Source organism: Bos mutus, chromosome 16 (genome assembly GCF_027580195.1).
Source record: "Bos mutus isolate GX-2022 chromosome 16, NWIPB_WYAK_1.1, whole genome shotgun sequence".
Lineage (NCBI taxonomy): Eukaryota > Metazoa > Chordata > Mammalia > Artiodactyla > Bovidae > Bos > Bos mutus.
Genome location: NC_091632.1, coordinates 25917863 through 25939184, shown reverse-complemented (window position 1 = coordinate 25939184; position 21322 = coordinate 25917863). Strand labels below are relative to the sequence as shown.

The window sequence follows — 21322 nt, the reverse complement described above, 5'->3', positions numbered from 1 at the left end:
CAACAACACAAGAGAAGATTCTACACATGGACATCACCAGATGGTCAATACTGAAATTAGATTGATTATATTCTTTGAAGCCAGAGATGGAGAAGCTCTACACAGTCAGCAAAAACAAGTCCAGAAGCTGACTGTGGCTCAGACCATGAACTCCTTATTGCCAAATTCAGACTTAAGTTGAAGAAAGTAGGGAAAACCACTAGACCATTCAGGTATGACCTAAATCAAATCCCTTATGATTACACAGTGGAAGTGAGAAATAGATTCATGGGATTAGATCTAATAGACAGAGTGCCTGATGAACTATGGACGGAGGTTCGTGACATTGTACAGGAGACAGGGATCAAGACCATCCCCCAAAAAAAGAAATGCAGAAAAGCAAAATGGCTGTCTGAAGAGGCCTTACAAATAGCTGTGAAAGAAGAGAAGTGAAAAACAAAGGAGAAAAGCAAAGATACACCCATTTGAATGCAGAGTTCCAAAGAATAGCAAGGAGAGATAAGAAAACCTTCCTCAGTGATCAGTGCAAAGAAATAGAGGAAGACAACAGAATGGGAAAGACTAGAGATCTCTTCAAGAATGTTAGAGCTACCAAGGGAACATTTCATGCAAAGATGGGCTCAATAAAGGACGGAGGTGGTATGGACCTAACAGAAGCAGAAGATATTAAGAAGAGGTGGCAAGAATACATAGAAGAACTGTACAAAAAGGATCTTCATGACCCAGATAATCACGATGGTGTGATCACTGACCTAGAGCCAGACATTCTGGAATGTGAAGCCAAGTGGGCCTTAGAAAGCATCACTACGAACAAAGCTAGTGGAGGTGATAGAATTCCAGTTGAGCTCTTTCAAATCCTGAAAGATGATGCTGTGAAAGTGCTGCACTCAATATGCCAGCAAATTTGGAAAACTCAGCAGTGGCCACAGGACTGGAAAAGGTCAGTTTTCACTTCCAATACCAAAGAAAGGCAATGCCAAAGAATGCTCAAACTACCGCACAATTGCACTCATTTCACATGCTAGTAAAGTAATGCTCAAAATTCTCCAAGCCAGGCTTCAGCAATACATGAACCATGAACTTCCATATGTTCAAGCTGGTTTTAGAAAGGCAGGGGAACCAGAGATCAAATTGCCAACATCTGCTGGATCATGGAAAAAGCAAGAGAGTTCTAGAAAAACATCTGCTTCTGCTTTATTGACTATGCCAAAGCCTTTGACGGTGTGGATCACAACAAACTGTGGAAAATTCTGAGAGATGGGAATACCAGACCACCTGACCTGCCTCTTGGGAAACCTATATGCAGGTCAGGAAGCAACAGTTAGAACTGGACATGGACCAACAGACTGGTTCCAAATAGGGAAAGGAGTACATCAAGGCTGTATATTGTCACCTTGCTTATTTAACTTATATGCAGAGTACATCATGCAAAATGCCGGGCTGGATGAAGTACAAGCTGGAATCAAGATTGCCGGAGAAATATCAATAACCTCAGATATGCAGATGACACCACCCTTATGGCAGAAAGTGAAGAAGAACTAAAGAGCCTCTCTCTTTTTTTTTTTTTTTTCTAAAGAGCCTCTTGATGAAAGTGAAAGAGGAGAGTGAAAAAGTTGGCTTAAAGCTCAATGGTGATTCAGAAAACGAAGATCATGGCATCTGGTCCAGTCACTTCATGGCAAATAGATGGGGAAACAATGAGAGACTTTATTTTTGGGGGCTCCAAAATCACTGCAGATAGTGACTGCAGCCATGAAATTAAAAGACATGCCTTGGAAGAAAAGTTTGACCAACCTGGACAGCATATTAAAAAGCAGAGACATTATTGTCCATCTAGTCAGAGCTATGGTTTTTCCAGTAGTCATATATGGATGTGTGAGTTGGACTGTAAAGATAGCTGAGCTCTGAAGAATTGCTGCTTTTGAACTGTGGTGTTGGAGAAGACTCTTGAGAGTCCCTTGGACTGCAAGGAAATCCAACCAGTCCATCCTAAAGGAAATCAGTCCTGAATATTCATTGGAAGGACTGATGTTGAAGCTGAAACTCCAGTAATTTGGCGACCTAATATGAAGAACTGACTCACTGGAAAATATCCTGATGCTAGGAAAGATTGAAGGCGGGAGGAGAAGGGGATGACAGAGGTTGAGATGGTTGGATGGCAACACTGACTTAATGGACATGCACTTGAGTAAACTCCAGGAGTTGATGATGGGCAGGGAGACTTGGCGTGCTGCAGTCCATGGGGTCGGAAAGAGTCGGACATGACTGAGCGACTGAACTGAACTGTGCAGTCGCAGCTCAAGTACTCGTAAGTGGTGTGTCCCAGAGTATCCCATGAGAGACACACAATGTCTGTCTGCTCCTCAGGTCAAGGCATTGTCCAGTTTCATCACAGTATACTTGTTTATTTTTCCTCTTGCAGCTAATAAGCAGTCTGTGAGAAGACACTGGTTTTTTGGGTTTTTTTTACTTTTCAAAAATTGAAGTCTTTGTGGGAAAGTTTAAAATATGCCGGTAAGCCAAAGTTAGGGAAAACTTGATGTGTAAACCTGGAGACAGCCCCATTTTAGTGTGTGTTGGTACAGGTTCTCTTCCATGCTGCAATGATAATGACAGCCGAAAGGGATTATACCTCAAATACCTTTTTTGTCACATTGCTTTATTGATTTAGCAGTAAGTTGTGGACATTTTTGCATGTATCATTGAGGATTCTTTTGTTCTTTAGTGACTGCATAGTGTTCCATTGCCTATAGATTGTTCCTGGTGTTCAGTCAGCCTCACATTTCAGGTTTAAGAATCTCCTGAATGTCCAGGCTGTTTAATTGTCCTCCTTTTTATTTATTCCTTTTTAAAATAATCTTTTTGGCTGTGCCACGTGGCTTGTGGGATCTTAGTTCCCCGACTGGGGATTGAACCCAGGCCCTCAACTATGAGACCGCAGAGTCCTAACCACTGGACCGCCAGGGAATTCCCTGCCCTTGTCTATAGAGCCTTTTCCCCTGTGTCTTAAGGGAGGCGCTGCGGCTGTACCGTTGCCCCACCTGAAGTCTTTGCTTGGACATAGAGTTCTGATGTCTGTCCTGCTTCTGCCACACTGATTCACCATGCTGTCTTTCTCTTCCACTATTTGAATACTAACAGGCTGAGTTCCTTTCTCTAATCATTTCTAGGCCTACAATGACACACTTTTGCCAAATACGTAAATGTACTTCTGATTCAGTTGACTTGTCTTTATGCTTTATTTGCCAATATTGTGCAGTATGTTTTTTTTTTTTCAAATAGCATGTAGTCTTATGAATTAAATGGACGTTTATGGGCTAGTCTTCTGAGTTGAGCCTCTGACCAAAATGCGCACACACCCACCAAAACACAAAAACAGATGTTTGAGGGACAGGGTATCTTTTTGCTTGGAGCTTCCTTTCTGTTAATGGAATTTCTAGTTAACCTATATTTATATTTTGGGCCAAGTCATATAGGAGATCTTGGAGCTCTTTTTTTTTTTTTAATTATTTGGCTGCACTGGGTCTTAGTTGCTGTACACGGGATCTTCAATCTTCCTTGCAGCACGCACGATCTTTAACTGAGGCATGTGGAATCTAGTTCCTTGAACAGGGATCAAACCTGGGACCCCTGTATTGGGAGCGCAGAGTCATAGCCACTGGACCACCGGGGAAATCCCCTCTTAAGTATTAGAATCTTGGTAGATTATCTTTATGAACATTTTATGCTAGAGATTGAGTATAACCTTTAAAGGCATTACTTAATAGATTATCCCCCTTTAATATCTAATTTGAAAGCCTCGCCTCCCCTACAGATAGTTTTAGGCCATTTAGGTACATAGACATACAAGTTTTCTGTGCAGCTCTGGGCCAGTTTATAAATGGTTCATCCCATTATATGTACAATTTAGTAGAAATGCAACAAAATTATATCTGAAAAACTTATATTGAGTCTTTAGATAGGGAGGTTTAAGCGGGCTAGTTTGTTTTCATCATTGCCTGTAATATATGCTGTAACCCAGCTTCAGGCAGGCTGTTAAAGTGGCAGTGTGCTAAGTGAAATACTTTTCTGCTATCCCTATCTTCTTCCTTCTAATTTAAGGTCTCAGCTTGCTTTGTTTTGAAAATCATCTTTCTCACATATCTTAAATATGTACCTAAAATATCTCTAAATAAAATACATGCCTGGAAAAAAACATGGAGACGTTTAAACTTAAACAGTAATTTGGGAAGTGATCTAGTAAACAGTCTTGCTGGGAAACAGTTTATTAAGTTCTTTTGACAGAAGATTTCTAAATATGTAGATTAGTTTAAACACTGTCTTTTTTTCCCCTCAACCTGGGTGGTGTGTGAAATTGCTAAACCTGTCTTTGTGGTTGGCTTACAGTGATTGAAGCTTCTCCAGCACATCTTGTTTTTCTTACAGTTTCAGGGTGTTCTTGCCATGTGAATTACTATTGTTTGAAAATGCTTGTTATCCTTTGATTAAGAATTAAGTATAGCTTAGAATATCTTATCACTTATTCTGTACTACTAAGGATACATGGGATAATTTCAGTGGACTTTTGAATAAATTTATAAAATAATTTACAACATTCATGTTTAATTTACACTTGGAAGTTAGCCAGCCAGCATGCAAAGTGGTGTCTCTCCTAAGAGACCTCTCATCATTAAATGCAGTGATTTAGTGTTGGAGACTGTTTTGTAGGTTTATCTCCTTCTTGTGCTGAAAGATAACAGTTGTTATTAACATGTGATACACATAGCACTTCTAAGAAATGAATATTTTTTAAGTAAAAGAAATTTTTAATTGTTCAGTACATTTCTTTTCCAGTGTGCTGCTGCTGCTGCTAAGTCGCTTCAGTCGTACTTGTGTCTTAAAATATGCTTTCAAAATGGTTCATTTAGAGGCATAGTTTACCATTTTTTCTAATTCATTAATTTATATTGTAATTTTCACATGCTTCTGGAATTTTAAAGAAGGGTTATTTGAGATCTGCCTCTTCCTTTCCTTTTGATTTTTTGTGGATTTTTTTTGCGGGGGGGAGGGGGGTGGGTTACTTGTTTTTATGTTTGTTTTGTTTTGTTTTAAGCCCATCACTGATAGATGGACTTTGAGCCTCTGTCTAAATATTAGCAAAGTTCCTTGGCCAATGCCTTACAGCTGGCTGGCAAGTGCCCAAGCTAGAATTTGAGCCAGGGCTTTCCAACTCCAAAATTTGTGTTCTTGCTATTATACTCAACATTTCTACATGCATTGAATTTTTCCTATTTGATTACATATAATTCTCACAAAATCACTTTGATGTACACTTTATTGTTTCTTATGACTATGCATGAGTGCTCAGTCTTGTCCGACTCTTTGCAACCCATGGACTGTAGCCCGCCAGGCTCCTCTGTTCATGAGATTATTCCAGCAAGAATACTAGAGTGGGTTGCTATATCCTCCTCCAGGGGATCTTCCTGACCCAGGGATCAAACTTGTGTCTACTGCATCTCCTGCATTGGCAGGCAGATTCTTTACCACTGAGCCATCCGGGAAGCCCATTGTCTCTTATTTATACACAGAAAAATCAAAGTTCAGAGATTACATAATTTACGCAACAGCACATAGCTAAAGTTCTAGAATTAGTATTACTGTCTTATGGTTTTCCCACTGAACTGCTCTCACTACCCCTCAGGATGGGTGGAGCCAGTGTTCACAAATGAATATGAATTTTGTTAGATTTTTTTTCTCTTAAATGTCATCCAAAGTTGCTATTTTCACAGCATCAGGTATTCTGAATTAGAAACTGGTGATGGAGGGTGAAAGTGATGGCAGTTAAGGGGATAGGGTGTGATCAGGGGCTTTTTATACAACCAGGAGACTAGGCGAGGGTCCTGGAGAGCAGAGATTGGAGAAGCCTGGGTAGGAAAAGGGTCTGCACATCATTTCAAGTGCTTCGCTGTTCTTGGCAGAAGGTAAGAGCGTGTTTTTTACTACTCACCTTCCATAAAGCTCAGTGGCATACCCCTGGCATGGTAATCCTTGAAATACTGGTTTTAGTTTCCTAAGGTCATTTCCCTACTCAGAAAACTTGAATGGTTCCTAGCACCTTTCCTTTCCAGTCTCAATTCCTCCTTTTAACAGTTGAGACCATCTGCAGTCTGGTCCTGTCACTTCTTTGAACCTTTTCAGAATAACTCAGAAAGGTTGTCCCCACTAAGCAAGTCTGTCCACATCATACTTTCTCTCTGGGCCACCTTTGCTTTTAAATTTGCACCCTTGTTGGTGGTGTTTTACTTCCCCTTCTCTTCAAACCCTTCAACCTGTCTTCTTTGGTAAACCTAAAGATATTTCCTCCTCTAGAAATCATGTGACTCTTGAAGCTGAATCACTGTGTAGTAAGTTGTAGTATTCCCTGATGTCTTCTGTTTCCCCTCTAGTTGTATTATAAATCTGCTCAGAGGAAGGAAAAACTTTTGGATTCTCTTCTTTGAACCCCCACTTCCCTCGTTTTGTCCCCCTACCATCCCTCTCCACTCCTTTCCCTCTCTTTTTTACCTCCTCCCTCCCCACCCCAAGTTTTTGTTCTATCTGTGCAACAGTTTATCCATCTTTGCTATCTTTTGTTTTTCTGTCCATCCATCCTCCTTCCCTTTTTCTTCTTCTAGCTGCCTGTTTCTACTGTGTAAGCTTAGGCAAGTTACCTTTCCACTCATCTCTAAAAACGGGGATATAATGTAATAATTTTGTAGGATTTGTTTTGATCATTGAGTGATTTTTTAGTGGAAAAATGCTTAGAGTGGGACCTACTGGATAGCAGGCACTCCATAAATGTTAGCTTTGATTTGTTATTGCAGTGTTTTGTGTATTTCAGTGTATAAAACAAAATGATAGGATTGTCTATAAAAGAAGTAATTTTTTTACGTAAACGTAGGTCATTATTTTAAAAAGTTATTAAATAGAGGTTAATTTTAAACTTATAAACACATTGACAATCTAAAATCACTAATCATCCTAATCACAGTTAACATAAATATTTATATTTTGATCTTGACAGTGAGAACTTATTTTCAGAATTCCACATTGCCTGGATTGAAGGAATGTTACTTCCCACAAATTTTGTTTCCTTCATCTGCTTTGGGTTGTGTACATCTCATTGGCTTGTGTACATATTTTATGTGAATATCTTATCTTGAAGGTCTTGGACCTTGCTGGTAGTATAAATTCAATTGCTGTATTTATGCTGGAGCATGCCTAGGATAACAGATTTTCATTTCAGTAGGCACCCTCCTCCAGCCACCATATTAAGCCCAGGCAAAGACATACAGGTACTTATCTTTCTGTACCAGAATTGTTTTGTAAACCATCTTATCACTGATTGGGTAGACTATCAGTCTCTCTGGTTTTATTCTGGTTAAAATTGTGTGTGGATGGGGTAGAGAGGATAGTATATGTGTCTCTGTCCTCATCTCTTGGTTGATTTTTCTGTTCAACTGGTGTCAGAGTCCAAGCCCCCATCTCTAAATATCCCTTGTTGTCATTTTTTAGCCATGTTGCTAGAAATAGAAAGATTCCTTTAAAAAAAAAAAAAAGCTGCGCCAGCTCATCATTGCTGTACTTAGGCTTTTCTCTAGGTGTGGCGAGTGGGGGCTGCGCTCTAGTTGTGGATGGGCTGCTTGTTGCCGTGGCTTCTCTTGTTATGGCGCACAGGCTTAGTTGCCCCCCACCATGTGGAATCTTCCCAGACTGGGGATCGAACCCATGTCCCCTGCTTTGGCAGGCAGATTCTTAACCACTGAGCCATCAGCAAAGTCCTGTATTCATTTAAATGTGTATATTATTGTGTGCACTGATTATTTGATTGCCATTATGCCGGTATGTTTGTTGTTAAATGGACATTTATTTAATGTTGTCATGTAAACAACTGCTTTGTTCAGTCATTCACTCATGTTTCACAGACAGGTGCTTAAGTTAGGCAGTTAAGGTCAGTATAATGTTTATGTGCCTGAGTGCAAAGATGAAAAATCATGGTTTTTCTGTTGTGTTTTGTTTTCAATTTGGGTCCTTGACATCAAGAAGCTCAAAGTTCATTATGGAGAGATACATAAATCAGTGAGAAAATAGAGCAATAGAATTTTGACAAAAGAGCAGTGGAAGCATAAAGGAAGGAGACTAATGACCTCTTTGTGGGAGGCATTGGGGAGCTCATATAACCCTGGATGGAGGTATATCATAACCTCTTTCTATTTCTTTTGTAGTAACTTGAACTTGTTATAAGCAAATACCCAAAGATAATCTTGTTTTGTGCTCTAGTAGAAATGATTTTAAGAGGCAACCACATTCTTTACTAAACTTCTCTCAAAATAGCTCAATATCAGTCATGTCAAAGTCAAAATTGTCTTTTTTTGTTACTCATCAGTGTTTTTTGTTGGCTGTAATTATTGAAACAAAGTACTGGGGGATTTGGGACTAATCTCTAATTTTCTTAAATAAAAATTAAAGAAGGCAGTGAAAGTTCAGCTGTCATACATGCTGAAAGTGCTGTGATATACAGGCCGTTTAAACCTTTTGCCTTCCACGTAAAAATAAAGTGTTTGTTGCTCAGTCGTGTCCAACTCTTTGCAACCCCACGGACTGTAGCCCGCCAGGCTCCTCTGTCCATGGGATTTTCCAGGCAAGAGTACTGGAGTGGATTGCCATGCCCTCCTTATTGTCATATAAAATGTGTCTTTAATATTTATTTAAAAATAAATTTTAAAGGAAAGCAAGTGCTATGACAGCATATAAATATTGAGTTTCTATTATGGTGTTTTAATTTCACCATATTGCTTTTTTTTCTTATGAAATTTATATGATCATAATAAGATTTAGGTTCTGTGGTTGAAATTGTCATTTCTGTTTTCATATTTTTTCCTTAAAATTGTCTATTTGAATTTTTTAACGTGATTATGTACAAAGGCATTAAGGTCACTTTTGGTTTTCACTGTTGTAAATAGTGCTTGTTTGAATAACTTTTAATCTATGTAGTTTTTGCTTCTTCTCCAGAGTTTTAGTGAGATTATTTTTGTTACTGAGAGTTTAAGCCAGCATGTATAAGCATATCAATTCTGTATTATCTGAATGTTTCCAAAGAAATTGCACTAATGAATTATAATTCACTATTTTCCTTATAATTGCTTAACTCTTCTAAAGTATATTTTGTAAAATTACTAAGTGTTTTTAACATAATATTCCTAATGATGATAGCATAAATTATTTTAGAAAAGAATACATAACTGGTATTATGATAGGAGATTAATTAGTGAGAAGTTGTCACTTTAACTTTACCCTCTTGGTATTTTTGTTTTGAATAAAACAATTTTCTCTCCTAAAAAAATAAAATGAAAAGTATTGGGCTTCTTGGTGGAGATACTATTGAGAAGGTGAGGAGGGGTTAGGAGACTGAATGATTTTGCCTCTTATTTAATAATCTGGTTTGGGCTTCCCTAGTGGCTCAGCTAGTAAAGAAACCACCTGCAATGTGGGAGACCTGGGTTCAATCTCTGGGTGGGAAGATCCCCTGGAGAAGGGAACAGCTACCCACTCCAGTATTGTGGCCTGGAGAATTCCGTGGACTGTATAGTCCTGGGGTCGCAAAGAGTCGAACACGACTGAACGACTGCACTTTCTTTTTTTTCTTTCTTGTGACCTCAAGCAAGGAGCTAAATCTGCATATTTCAGGTTTTGTATTTGAGGATGATACTGCTTGGAAAGAAGCAGCATTGATGTTTGGGGATTATATTGAAGCACTATGCCTGTCTGGGGATTTAAACCTTTCTAAAAGACAGATAAACTGTTTTTAGAAGTTTCAGAAGAGAATAGTAGGAAATAATTTAACTAAGAAAAGCGCTTCTGTCATGTTGGTGTTTACTGTGAATGATTGTGCTGTTTATACATAGTATTAGGAAAAGTAAATAATATTAAAGCATGTATTTGTCTTATCCAATTTGAACATTTTTGTGTGCAAAGCACAGGAATGTATTGAGGCACATGTTGTAAAAATTAACCCATGCCTGTTTCTTAGGACTTGCAATGTTTTTATGGTATTGTATGAGGCTTTGTTGTACTTGAATGCTGTTAAATACTATTGACATGTAGTACATTTGTAAGTGATTATTAGAATAAGACTTTCATTAAGGTATGCTTTGCTGCCTTTCATTTCACATAATGGATTTTAATATGACAGTTTTCATTAGGATATTTGAATGACTTTTTAATTAAATGCAGGCAGAGAGAGTGATTCTTTACTGTCAATAGTTTGCAAACGTATTAGTGTTTACTCCTGGTATATTACCTGCTTTTTAGTAAATAATAGCCATGCTGCTGCTGCTGCTAAGTTGCTTCAGGCGTGTCTGACTCTGTGCGACCCCATACACGGCAGCCTACCAGGCTCCTCTGTCCACAGGATTCTCTAGGCAAGAGTAGTGGAGTGGGTTGCCATTTCCTTCTCCGAATATTAACCATAAAATTTATTTATCTGATATGTAAGTTAGACTAAGGATACATTTCTTTTAACGATTTGATGAATTTTTCTTAACACTAGGGGGCACTCTTGATCTATGAATTTGTATCTAAATTAATCAGGTGCAGAATGTGGAATGAAATTAAATTGTTTGAAAACATTTCATTGCAAACTGAATGTAGCCTTCAGAAAGAATTTGGATTATCAAGTTCATTTTGCATAGTAGCATAAATATAAATGTTCTTAGATCCTTAAAAATAAAGTTTATAAAATGAAATACTGTAGATTGGAGGACATTAAAGTATTTCTGTGCTCTATTCCTTTTCACATTGGTTTTCCAAATGATTATTTTAAAAATCATTGTTCCTAATATATTTCTAATTAAAAAAATTCTGTCACAGTGTTTTGCTCATAGCAGGTACTTAGGATATATCTGAAGAAATGAAGATAAATTTAGGATGTGACTGAAGCCTGCTACCATTAGTAAAAATTTTTAAGCATTTGAAAACCAGCAACATGTTTTTGCTACATCTGGGAAACATATTTTAGGTATTCTCATTCATTGTTTCTGCAATCAGGATATTGCTGATGCCCACCAACAAGTGTTTTGTCGGAGGTATATTCCTAAGATTTTTGTATTTTTTTAATTAGAAGATTCTCTTGAACTTAAGCTTCGTGTGGATTCAGTAGCGAGTAGACAGAATGTGCATTATTATCACAGTGCTCTTCACGTGTGTCAGCGCTGTTGTAGGCGCTTTGCATGTGTTAGTTTCTCATCACCACTCTGTGAAGCAGGTACTTCTATCTCTGGGCACAGAAAAGGTAAACAGTTCACTGGGTTTAAACTTAGGCAGTTTTGTCCTGTAGTTTGTGCTTCTAAATCACTGCCATACATTGCTTTTCCAGAGAAAGGAAACTTAGCATTTCAGGCAAATTAGTATTTCAAGCTCCGGTTGTTAAGTGGGTATAATTTTATAACGTACAGCATAGGGAATGTGGTCAGCAATATTGTTAATAACTCTATGTGGTGACAGATGGTTACTAGCCTTAATGTGATGCTCATTGTAATGTGTAAAAATAGCAAATCCCTATGTTGTATAGCTGAAACTAACTAATAATGTAAGTCAATTATACTTCAGTAAAAATAGATACAGTTTTAAATACCTAATTGATGGACACTTATTTCTCTTCTGGAAAATATCTTAGAAATTTAAAGTTTGAAAGGGGCCTTACTCTGTTTAGAGGAAGAAATTGCCTCCAAAACAGGTAGTTACCAACATACCCATCTAGGAGGCAGTTTCTTTGTGGAAAGGGATTAGAATCACAAGTAAACGTTTTGAGTTTCAGTAAAGTAGAAAAAATATGGTAATGTGGAAAAAATATTTGACAAGAATTTCAGATGGCTTGAATTTTATTCTTGACTCCTCATTTACCAGCCTGTGTCCTCAGAGACGGTGTTTGTGTTATGACTATAATGAAATCCTCCTTAATTAGCCTTATGGTCATTGTGAAGATCAGTGAGATAATGGATTGAGGCTATTCAATAAGCTTTAAAGCCCTATACAAATAAATATATATATATATCATATATTGTGTTATTTTTTATAACATGTGATATCTTTATAAATAATATTTTGTTTTTAATTATTTGTGATATCTTTGTCAACTATCAACTTGTAAACTTTGTGACTGTAGACTATCAGCAATGCTAAATTTATTCAGTATGGTTGATTTAGGGATGTCATTTAGATCTCTAAGACATTATTTTGTTAAGCCATGTGTTACTTGGCAAGAGTTTTTTTACACTTTATTTTATTAAAGCAAACACTTTAAAAATTTTTCTAACAATAAATGAAAAGTTATATCTTTGTTTGGCTGATAAGGAACATAACAGTAGCATGTATTGAACATACGTGTTGAAAGTAGCATTAATAGGATTGTCCTCAGACTGAATTTACTGATTTAAATGAAAAACAGAATTTGGTAAACTGGAAGTATTTTATTTGGGGGCATGGTGAGAGGTATGGGTTTGTTTTCTTAAACTTCCAATAAGACGCACAGTTAAAGTTTGCTGTTTATTTTTTTACAGGAATAATAATGTATTTGTGGCCTTGGACGTGATGCAATCAGTCTTCTGTTGCTATTAAATAGCGTCAGGGACTGATGTTGTGGGAAGCATGGACCTAATGAACGGGCAGGCAAGCAATGTTAATATTGCTGCTACTGCTTCTGAGGTAAGACAGTTAAGAAGTTCAGTTGTAAAATTTCTTACCTGGCATTCTAATTTTTTAAGCATTATGGTTGGTTACAGATTTTAAATCATAGCATGAGAAAAGGGTTACAGACTTTTCAGTTTTTTAAAAAACTATTTTAATTGTACCATCCATGTGTTCATTATACATTTTAGGAGTTAATCCCTACCTACTTAATATAATTGACAGATAATGATTACTTAAAACTCTTTTTTAGTTTTAGTTTTGAAGGATGCGTAGGATTTCTTTTTAAGGTATTTTCACATTATATGAACATTGAGGGCATTAAAACAAGTGGGGCAGAGAATGACCAGTTGACACTGTCAGATCCCTTGATTCCAAGCCTGTCGAAGGAGGCTGAAGAACCATTAGGCTGGAATGTTGAAAGGGCTCTTCTGGTGATGTAGCTCAGACTGTTGGAGATGAAGACTGAACTTGATGCTCATCTCTGGTTAATGGATTATGATTTTATTTTTGCCGCACCCCCCCCCTTTTTTTTGCTTTGTCTATAGATCTAGGGTACTTGCCTGCTTTCCTTAATACTTTCAGCATCTAGCGTCTGTATTTCCCCTTTATTTCATCCTTACTGTAGAGGATGAGAAAAAATGTTTGACGCTTTTACACCTTGACTTCAGAGTTCCTTGGTAATTTCAGCTTCATTTTGCCCAGCCAGCTTACGTAGGCCTTGCTGTTGTTAGAATATTCTCAGTCAGTAGTTTCAATTATTTTTCCTATGTAGATTATTTCCATATTTTTAACTCTAGCTCTGGCTTCTGTTACAAATTTTATTAAGCATTTGTGATGGACCAGGCATTTTACTTATAATATGAACAAAATCAGTTTACTTGTTTCTCTTTTGCTCTACTACTTGTAAAGAAAATAGCTCACCCTCCTTCTCTGACTTCCATCAGTAACATCACTATTTCCTTAGCATCTAAGTTCAGTTCTATAGATTTTGCATTAACCTGCTTCTCCTTTGCCCAGCACAACCATTTTCACATCACAGCAGGGAGAGTCCACTAGCAGAACATAAGTTGGAATCCTCTGTAATGTAATCATCTAGTAACATCTTGGGTCCTGCCTGCACTGTAGTGGAGAGGATTACACAGGCCAGTGACACCAAGAGATAGAGAATGCCTGGCACCAGCTTAGAGCCTGGCCACCACACCTTATCTCTGAGAGCCAGTCCTGTTCTCCTTGTTTCTACTAGTAGCATCTTAGTTTGGTCAGTTATTATTTCTTGTCTAGAATATTGTTGTGGCCTTTTATTTTGATCTTGCACTTCTGTTCTCTGCTGTTTTTGGTCCATTTGACTATAACTCAATTTTAACATTCTTAAAATACAGTTGTTATACTTTATTGTATTCCCGAACTGTCCGTGGTTCCTCATTACCTACTAACTAAATACCCATGACATTCAGCCCTGCATTTGGGACTTTTCTCAAAATGGGCTTAAATTTTCCTTCTAATGGATTTAACTACCACTGATTCTCTACTTGAAATTTATATTCTAATGAAAAAATACTACATCTTGCTGATGTTTGGATAAACCCTCAGCTTTTTCTATTTTAAATGGTATACTTTTATGAAAGTTTTCTCCTGATTCCCTAAACAGGAGCTTTCTTCTTTCTGAAGCTATTACTTTAAAAAAATTTTTTAAATCATTTTTTCCATAAATTTGTATATAGCTTTTATTCCTCCTTGAGGCATGGATTAAATATATTTGTAAATATGTCTATATTGCATGTATATTTACTTGGTATCTTTATAATCATATTTCTTAACTTTCTTAGATGTATGTGGGTATATGATGGTATATTTATGACTTTGTGTCCTGAAATATATGAAATAATATTATAGGAAACAGTACAGAATTGTTTGTTAAATAAAACAGATCATTTCACTTGTATAAAAACTTATGTTGGCTTTTTCTAAAAGTAGATGAATTTCATGAGACCTCAGAGTAGTATAATTCAGTATGTGAGAAGTAAGGGTAGAAAGTCTGCCTTTTAAATTGTCTTCCTGCTATGTCAAGAAAATAAAATAAAAAATACATATTTTTCTACCTTCTCTTGAAATAAAGATGTATTAACATATCAAAATGCAAGCTTCTCAGAAATGCGGTACCCTTACCCTTCTATCTTTACCTTTTAGACCTAACCTGTGCTTAAGCATCTGGTATCAGTAGAGGGGTGGTGAACTTTTTTCATACATTTAGAAGTGTCAATAGTTTTTTAGTCTTTCAGTGGATAAAGAATAACTACTGTGAACTTAGTGTACATTATGTCTCGGTACTGCTTAGCTTCTTATCAATACCACTGTTTATTGCCAGTGGGGAAGCAGGTAGAAGCACATCACTCAGAATTTTTTAAGCCCCTGCTACTGGTTTGTAAGAAGGAAAGGAGGAAAATGATTATTCATTTTGATAAGCATTAAGATTGCCATTATGACCTGCTCACTTCTTTTGAATGAGTTAGAAACTTGGAGAAAATTGGCAAGTTATATTTAAAATGAATGTCTTTACCTGACAGAATATATTTATTATTTGGTAGTTACTAGATTAGTATATACTGTTTAACTGATGTCTATTTGGATTATTGACATGAATAAATTTCTGTGTTAGTCTTGGAATATAAAATAACATTGTTGACATATTGTAAGCTAGTCATAGTTACAGAGATCAAATACATGGAATAAGATAAATATATGAAATCCATTTATGAGACTTTGGGTTTCTGCTCAGACACATAAAGAGCTTGGAATTCATGACTCCTGTCCTCACAGCTTGAAAAAAGCTGAACAGTCTGAAAACCTGCTCTGTTGGAGAACTGATGTCACAGAGCAAATTGACAAGTGATGCCCTGAGAACTGGAGAGAGAAGCAAATAGAGAGAATAACTGTTTACCAAGAGCAGAAATCACTGGAGTCAGGAAAGGGAAGGAACACTTACTGTAGTTGACAAGCTGCTAGAGGCTCTGTGTGGACTAGCTTGAGAGTTAGCATCTCCTGGGGGCTTAGTTTAGGCCTCCCACCCCACTTTTGTGAATTTTACCTCCAGGAGCCCCACCAGGTTTTCACAGTGAAGATCATGGAAAAATCCCTCATGCTTCCAGCTGGAGGAGGGGAAGTAACCATTTTGAAATATACTAAGGGGAAGTAATCATCCTGAAATATGCCCAGCATGTTCTTTTCTCCACCCGTCCTCAGGGGAGACTTTACCAGATCCTAATCTACCTGGGGAAAGAGGAATACCGAATTCCGAGCCCTCCAGCCTTCCTGTCTTACTTTCTAAGGGGAGTCTGGGGTACTGAGAATCACCTAAGGTCACACAGCCCAAGCGCACAGGCTCACCAAAGTAACAGACTGTAGGGTGGTGGAACATGTCTCCTCTTCCTACTTCCCATACCTTACCACCACATCAGCAGGGTTCCTGTATGATAATAAAGGATCACAGCCTAAAGAACTGCAAGGCACATATCTTATCTAAGGAGTTTCTAGGGAAACCCAGAGACAAAAACAAGGACACTACAGGAAAGTGAAGACGCCTCTAGCCACAACAAATAATAAACAAAGTAACTCCTATCTAGATAAACATAAACTCTTACACTAAAGGCCTATTTACCTCAGTTTCTGTTACCCACTAAGTCACATCTGACTTTCAGCAAATTTTAAGACATGCTGAAAGGTAACCAGAAAAACTTAGATTGAAGAGGCAAAGCAAACAATGCAGTAAGAGACTCCAGATATGGCAAGAGATTTTGGGATTAACAGGCTGGGAATTAAAATAGCCAAGATTAGTAATGTTAAGAGCTCTAATGGAAAATAATGGACAACGTGTAAGAATAGATGTGTAATATAAGCAGGAATATTGAAACTCCAAGAATCAAAAGGAAATGCTGAAAATCAAAAACGTTGTACCAGATGACTTTGATTGACTCACCAGGAGACTGATGACCAGCAGACACCTAAGGAAAGAATCAGTGAACCTGACATGAAGACATGTCAGTAGAATCTTCGCAAGCTGAAGTGCAATGAGAAAAATAGAATGAGGAAAACGGAATTCAATATTCAAGAGTGGTGGGGCCAGTGACAAAAGGTGTAGGGTACACATAATGGAACATCAGAGGAGGAGAGAGAGGAAGGAGCAGAAGAAATATTTTAAGTAATAATGGTGCAGAATTTCCCAAGATTAACGAGAGATCCCTTCCTGTGTAATGATTTCGATATTTAGTTGCTACTGAAAGGGTCACAAAGAGTCTGACAGGACTGAGGGACTGAACTAAACTGAACTGAAAGGGAAGGAAAAAGTAAAAATGAAATGTAATGACAAGTGCTCAAAACTGATGTATAATAGCTGTTAGCTTGACATACATATTATACCTCTGTAATTGAAACTTTGGTTAATTTTTTGTGCCATTTACTGTAGCCTGATATTCTATCACCATTTAACAGAACATGATCTGAATGTTCTTATAGTGCTTTTTCTTTGATTTCAGTCAATGATTTGCAAAATGCATCTTTATTTTGTAGTACAGATGAAGTGGAAATTTAACAGAAATAAGGTTTTCAGAGCCAAAAGCCACCTTTTGTTCTACATATGGCAACAACAAATTAAAATTAAGCAGTAACCTTAAAGCAGAAAACACTTAAATTTGTACTGTAATAGAAAGGGCAGTATCAATTGTACTATCACAGACAGACATTCACTTGACAGATAAGACTGGGTCATTTATTATTTAGTTAATGGAATTTTAAATGTTTTCCTGTTATGTTAGGAAAATAATTTATCTTTTTCTTAATAAACATCAGTTTTAAAAATTATAGATGAGTGTATCCCCCCCCTTTTTTTTAATCTCATTTGAAAATCATTGAACTTGTTAAAATCTTTCATTTCTATTGGAAATGATAGGAGGTCAGGGTGAGGAAACTGACATACAGAAAAATGACTTACTCGCAAACCTAAAATCTAAAGTTGAAGTTAAATTTAGGAACTGACTTATTTGAAAAGACCCTGATGCTGGGAAAGATTGAAGGCAGGAGGAGAAGGAGACGACAGAGGATGAGGTGGTTGGATGGCATCACCAACTCAATGGACATGAGTTTGAATAAGCTCTGGGAGTTGGTGATGGACAGGGAAGCCTGGCGTGCTGCAGTCCATGGGGTCACAAAGAGTAGGACACAACTGAGAGACTGAACTGACTGACTGAGGCTAAATTTTACATTGCCCGACCCTTTTTCTAGTGCTCTTCCAACTAAGCAGTCTGTTCCGACTAACTTTTCTACAATTTGTTAACTCAGTATTCTTAGCTTCCTCAGTTTTAAAGCCAGTCTAGTTTCTGTGATATTGACTGCAAGACAATTTTTTAGTGGCTTCTTTTTTTTTTTTAATTTAACAGAAAAGTAGCAGTTCTGAATCATTAAGTGACAAAGGTTCTGAATTGAAGAAAAGTTTTGATGCTGTGGTATTTGATGTCCTTAAGGTTACACCAGAAGAATATGCGGTAAGTCTTCCACCTCTTGTTCTCCAGTTTTTGCACATAATTTACATATTGGTGCTATCCAATTAGAATTTGTAGGCCCAACAGAGGAGATGTTTAAAAAAAAACAAACAAACTGGATGTGGGAATCAGTGGAGAGAGTAGCACAACAATGGAGCAAGCAGAGGAAGGAAATGGGGAAGATGGAAGAAAAAAATCCACTGATACTTTTAGAGAAGCTTTGTAGGTTACACTATCAACTTGAGAAGTAATAGTAAGCCTTTATGATAATTGCTTTCGTCTCTACCTACACCTCCTCCTCCAGCTAAATGTACTTTACTGACATAGGTAGGAAAGAAGTACTTTTACTTTTTTGTAAATTAAAAAATTAAAGTTGAAGGCATTATTGCATTTTCATGAAGGATACCTAGAAAAACTTAGTTCTTAACAGACAAGTGTTCATTTATTTGTGCGTTATCTTTTTCCTTTGGCTTGTTAGCAGCATATACTGAGTTCCTGATATTGAACTACTCTTACATTCCAGGAATAAACTTTGGTGTATTGCTAGATTTTGTTTTATATGTGTAGTCACAAGAGGGATAGGTCCATAAGCACGTGAAGACCTTCAGTATGAGTTGCCGCTAGTGTAGAGTCAGTTACTTTTCATAAGTTGGGAAAAAATACCCTTGTATTATTATCACATTTTATATTACTGTTTGAGTAGGTATGATTTAATAGTCACAGCAACACCACTGCTTTATAAACCAGTAGATCCAATTTTTGTTTTTTTGTTTTGATTTAGTGTATGTATTTGGGCTTCCTTGGTGGCTCAGGTGGTAAAGAATCTGCCTGCAATACAGGAGACTCATGTTCAGTCCCTGGGTCGGGAAGATCCTCTGGAGAAGGAAATGGCAACCCACTCCAGTATTCTTGCCCGGGAAATCCCATGAATTAGAGGAGCCTGTTGGGCTACAGTCATTAGGGTCAAAAAGAGTCAGACACTACTGAACAGCTAACACACACAATGTATGACCATGTTCAAACTTTTAAAATTATTTGTTTATTTTGTAACTTTACCCCACTTGTCTCACAGGAAAATATAAAAAGGCATGAGATAAATAGAAATAATTTTATTTTATGGTGTAAGGACTAAATTTTCATTTTTTTAAGCCCTTATAAAATTGGGACTTTTTTCTAGTAAAGATTTGAGTACAGACTAATAATTTTAATTTCAAATATATGTCATATAATGGCATTCCAAAGAAGAAATTCTAAAAATTTTTTACTTTTTATTTCAGGGTCAGATAACACTAATGGATGTTCCAGTATTTAAAGCCATTCAACCAGATGTGAGTAGTTTTAAGAACTTCCCTTTAAAATATGCAAAATGGTGAATTATATCTCAAATTGAGAAGTTTTAGAAACGAAAAATTACACTTTATATTAATTTTTAAATGTTTAAAGCTTTTGGCATTGTTCAGGCTTTGGAAACTCGTGGCATTCATAGCTATACACTGTTGAGTCATAGATGAGACTCAGTCATTTTGGTTGATTTGGTTTCATCACTTTACTGAAGGGGGCATAGACTTAGGCAGGTTGGATGATCTACCTGAGGCTTTGAATCTTGTACTCCCATCTTCTTGTACTCCCAAGAAGTAAGCTACTGGGTTTCACAGCTCACTTCAGTAATCGTTTCCCTTGTTCCTTAATTTTTTGACTTTATAATATGACTGTGTGTTGACACTTGGGCGAGAAGAGAGAGAAGGAAGGCATTTTTTGTTTTATTAAGAAGAAGGAGACTATCTGCATCTACCCACTGTAAACTGTTTATTACACTGTGTGTGTATGTATGTTCCTATCGTTATCACAGTCTGAATATGGTAGCATCTATTTTACTGATGAGAAAACAGAATGACAGTTGTCCCTGATTACAGCTTAGTATTAGAACTGGTTTTCAGACTTTAAAAATTGATGCTTTTTCCACTCTTATCAGGTGAGAATATACATATGACTTTGTATCCCCAAACTAAGTCATCAATAATACTGACATATTCAGTACCTTAAGACAGATATATTTTTAGTTCTTTCAGAACAAAATATAATGTATTTGTTATAGTATTTTCAAGTCAACTATAACATAGATGTTAGAGAAAACATCTGTATCTTCAGTGGCATAGACAGTCCTGTGTTTTTCAAGTTCCTTAATTTCTGAATATCTCAAGTTTGTCGCTTACAAAATGAAAGCATGGGCCTAAATGACCTCTGAGTCTTTGTTATATCTACAGTTTTGTTTTGGTTTTTTTTTTCCCCTTTTTCCCTATACCGTGGATGGAGGGCACTCTGAAACCATTAGTTTAGCAACAGAGGAAGCAGAACAATCTAGTCTATAAAGAAGACACAAACAGAAAAATGGCTTTTGTATTTAAATAACAGTAACTGAAGTATTCATTTCCTCACATCCTTGAACAAAGCAAACTGAATTCTTCATAAAAAGAACAACGTTTAGTCCTAAAGTTCAGTCATCTTCTCTTTTTGTGCATGCTCAGGCACTTCAGTCATGTGTAACTATTGGCCACCTCATGCCAAGAGTTGACTCATTGTAAAAGACTCTGATGCTGGGAGGGATTGGGGGCAGGAGGAGAAGGGGACGACAGAGGATGAGGTGGCTGGATGGCATCACTGACTCGATGGACGTGAGTCTCAGTGAACTCCGGGAGCTGGTGATGGACAAGGAGGCCTGGCGTGCTGTGATTCATGGGGTCGCAAAGGGTCGGACACGACTGAGCGACTGATCTGATCTGATCTGATGGGCACTTGCCTACCAGGCTCCTCTGTCCACGGGATTCTCCAGGGAAGGATACTGGAGTGGGTTGCCATGCCCTCCCTCAGGGAATCTTCCCAACCCAGGGATTGAACCCACATCTTTTATGTCTCCTGCATTGGCAGGTGGGTTCTTTACCACTAGCACTACCTCTTCTCTTTAGACATATTTTTTTTCCTTTTGAATAAACTGTGATTACTATATTTCTAGAAGTTTCATCCGAGATTAGTGCCATCCAGTAGAAATATGTGAACCATTTATATAACTTTACATTTTCTACAAAATA

At 37.2% G+C, this 21322-nt stretch overlaps 1 protein-coding gene across 4 annotated transcripts in view; it reads left to right on the top strand.

Moving 5' to 3' along the window:
- RALGPS2 (Ral GEF with PH domain and SH3 binding motif 2) overlaps positions 1 to 21322 on the top strand; it is a 162321-nt gene that overhangs the window by 29181 nt on the left and 111818 nt on the right. For 2 of the 4 annotated variants that reach the window (XM_070384875.1, XM_070384878.1), the window contains exons 2-4: positions 12576 to 12720; positions 18135 to 18239; positions 19514 to 19564. In XM_070384875.1, coding sequence (XP_070240976.1) covers positions 12664 to 12720; positions 18135 to 18239; positions 19514 to 19564 — 213 coding nt within the window. In that variant the 5' untranslated portion in view covers positions 12576 to 12663. Of the gene's footprint in view, positions 1 to 8079; positions 8211 to 10976; positions 11103 to 12575; positions 12721 to 18134; positions 18240 to 19513; positions 19565 to 21322 lie in introns of those variants that run through there. The other 2 variants (XM_070384876.1, XM_070384877.1) reach the window with 2 other exon arrangements.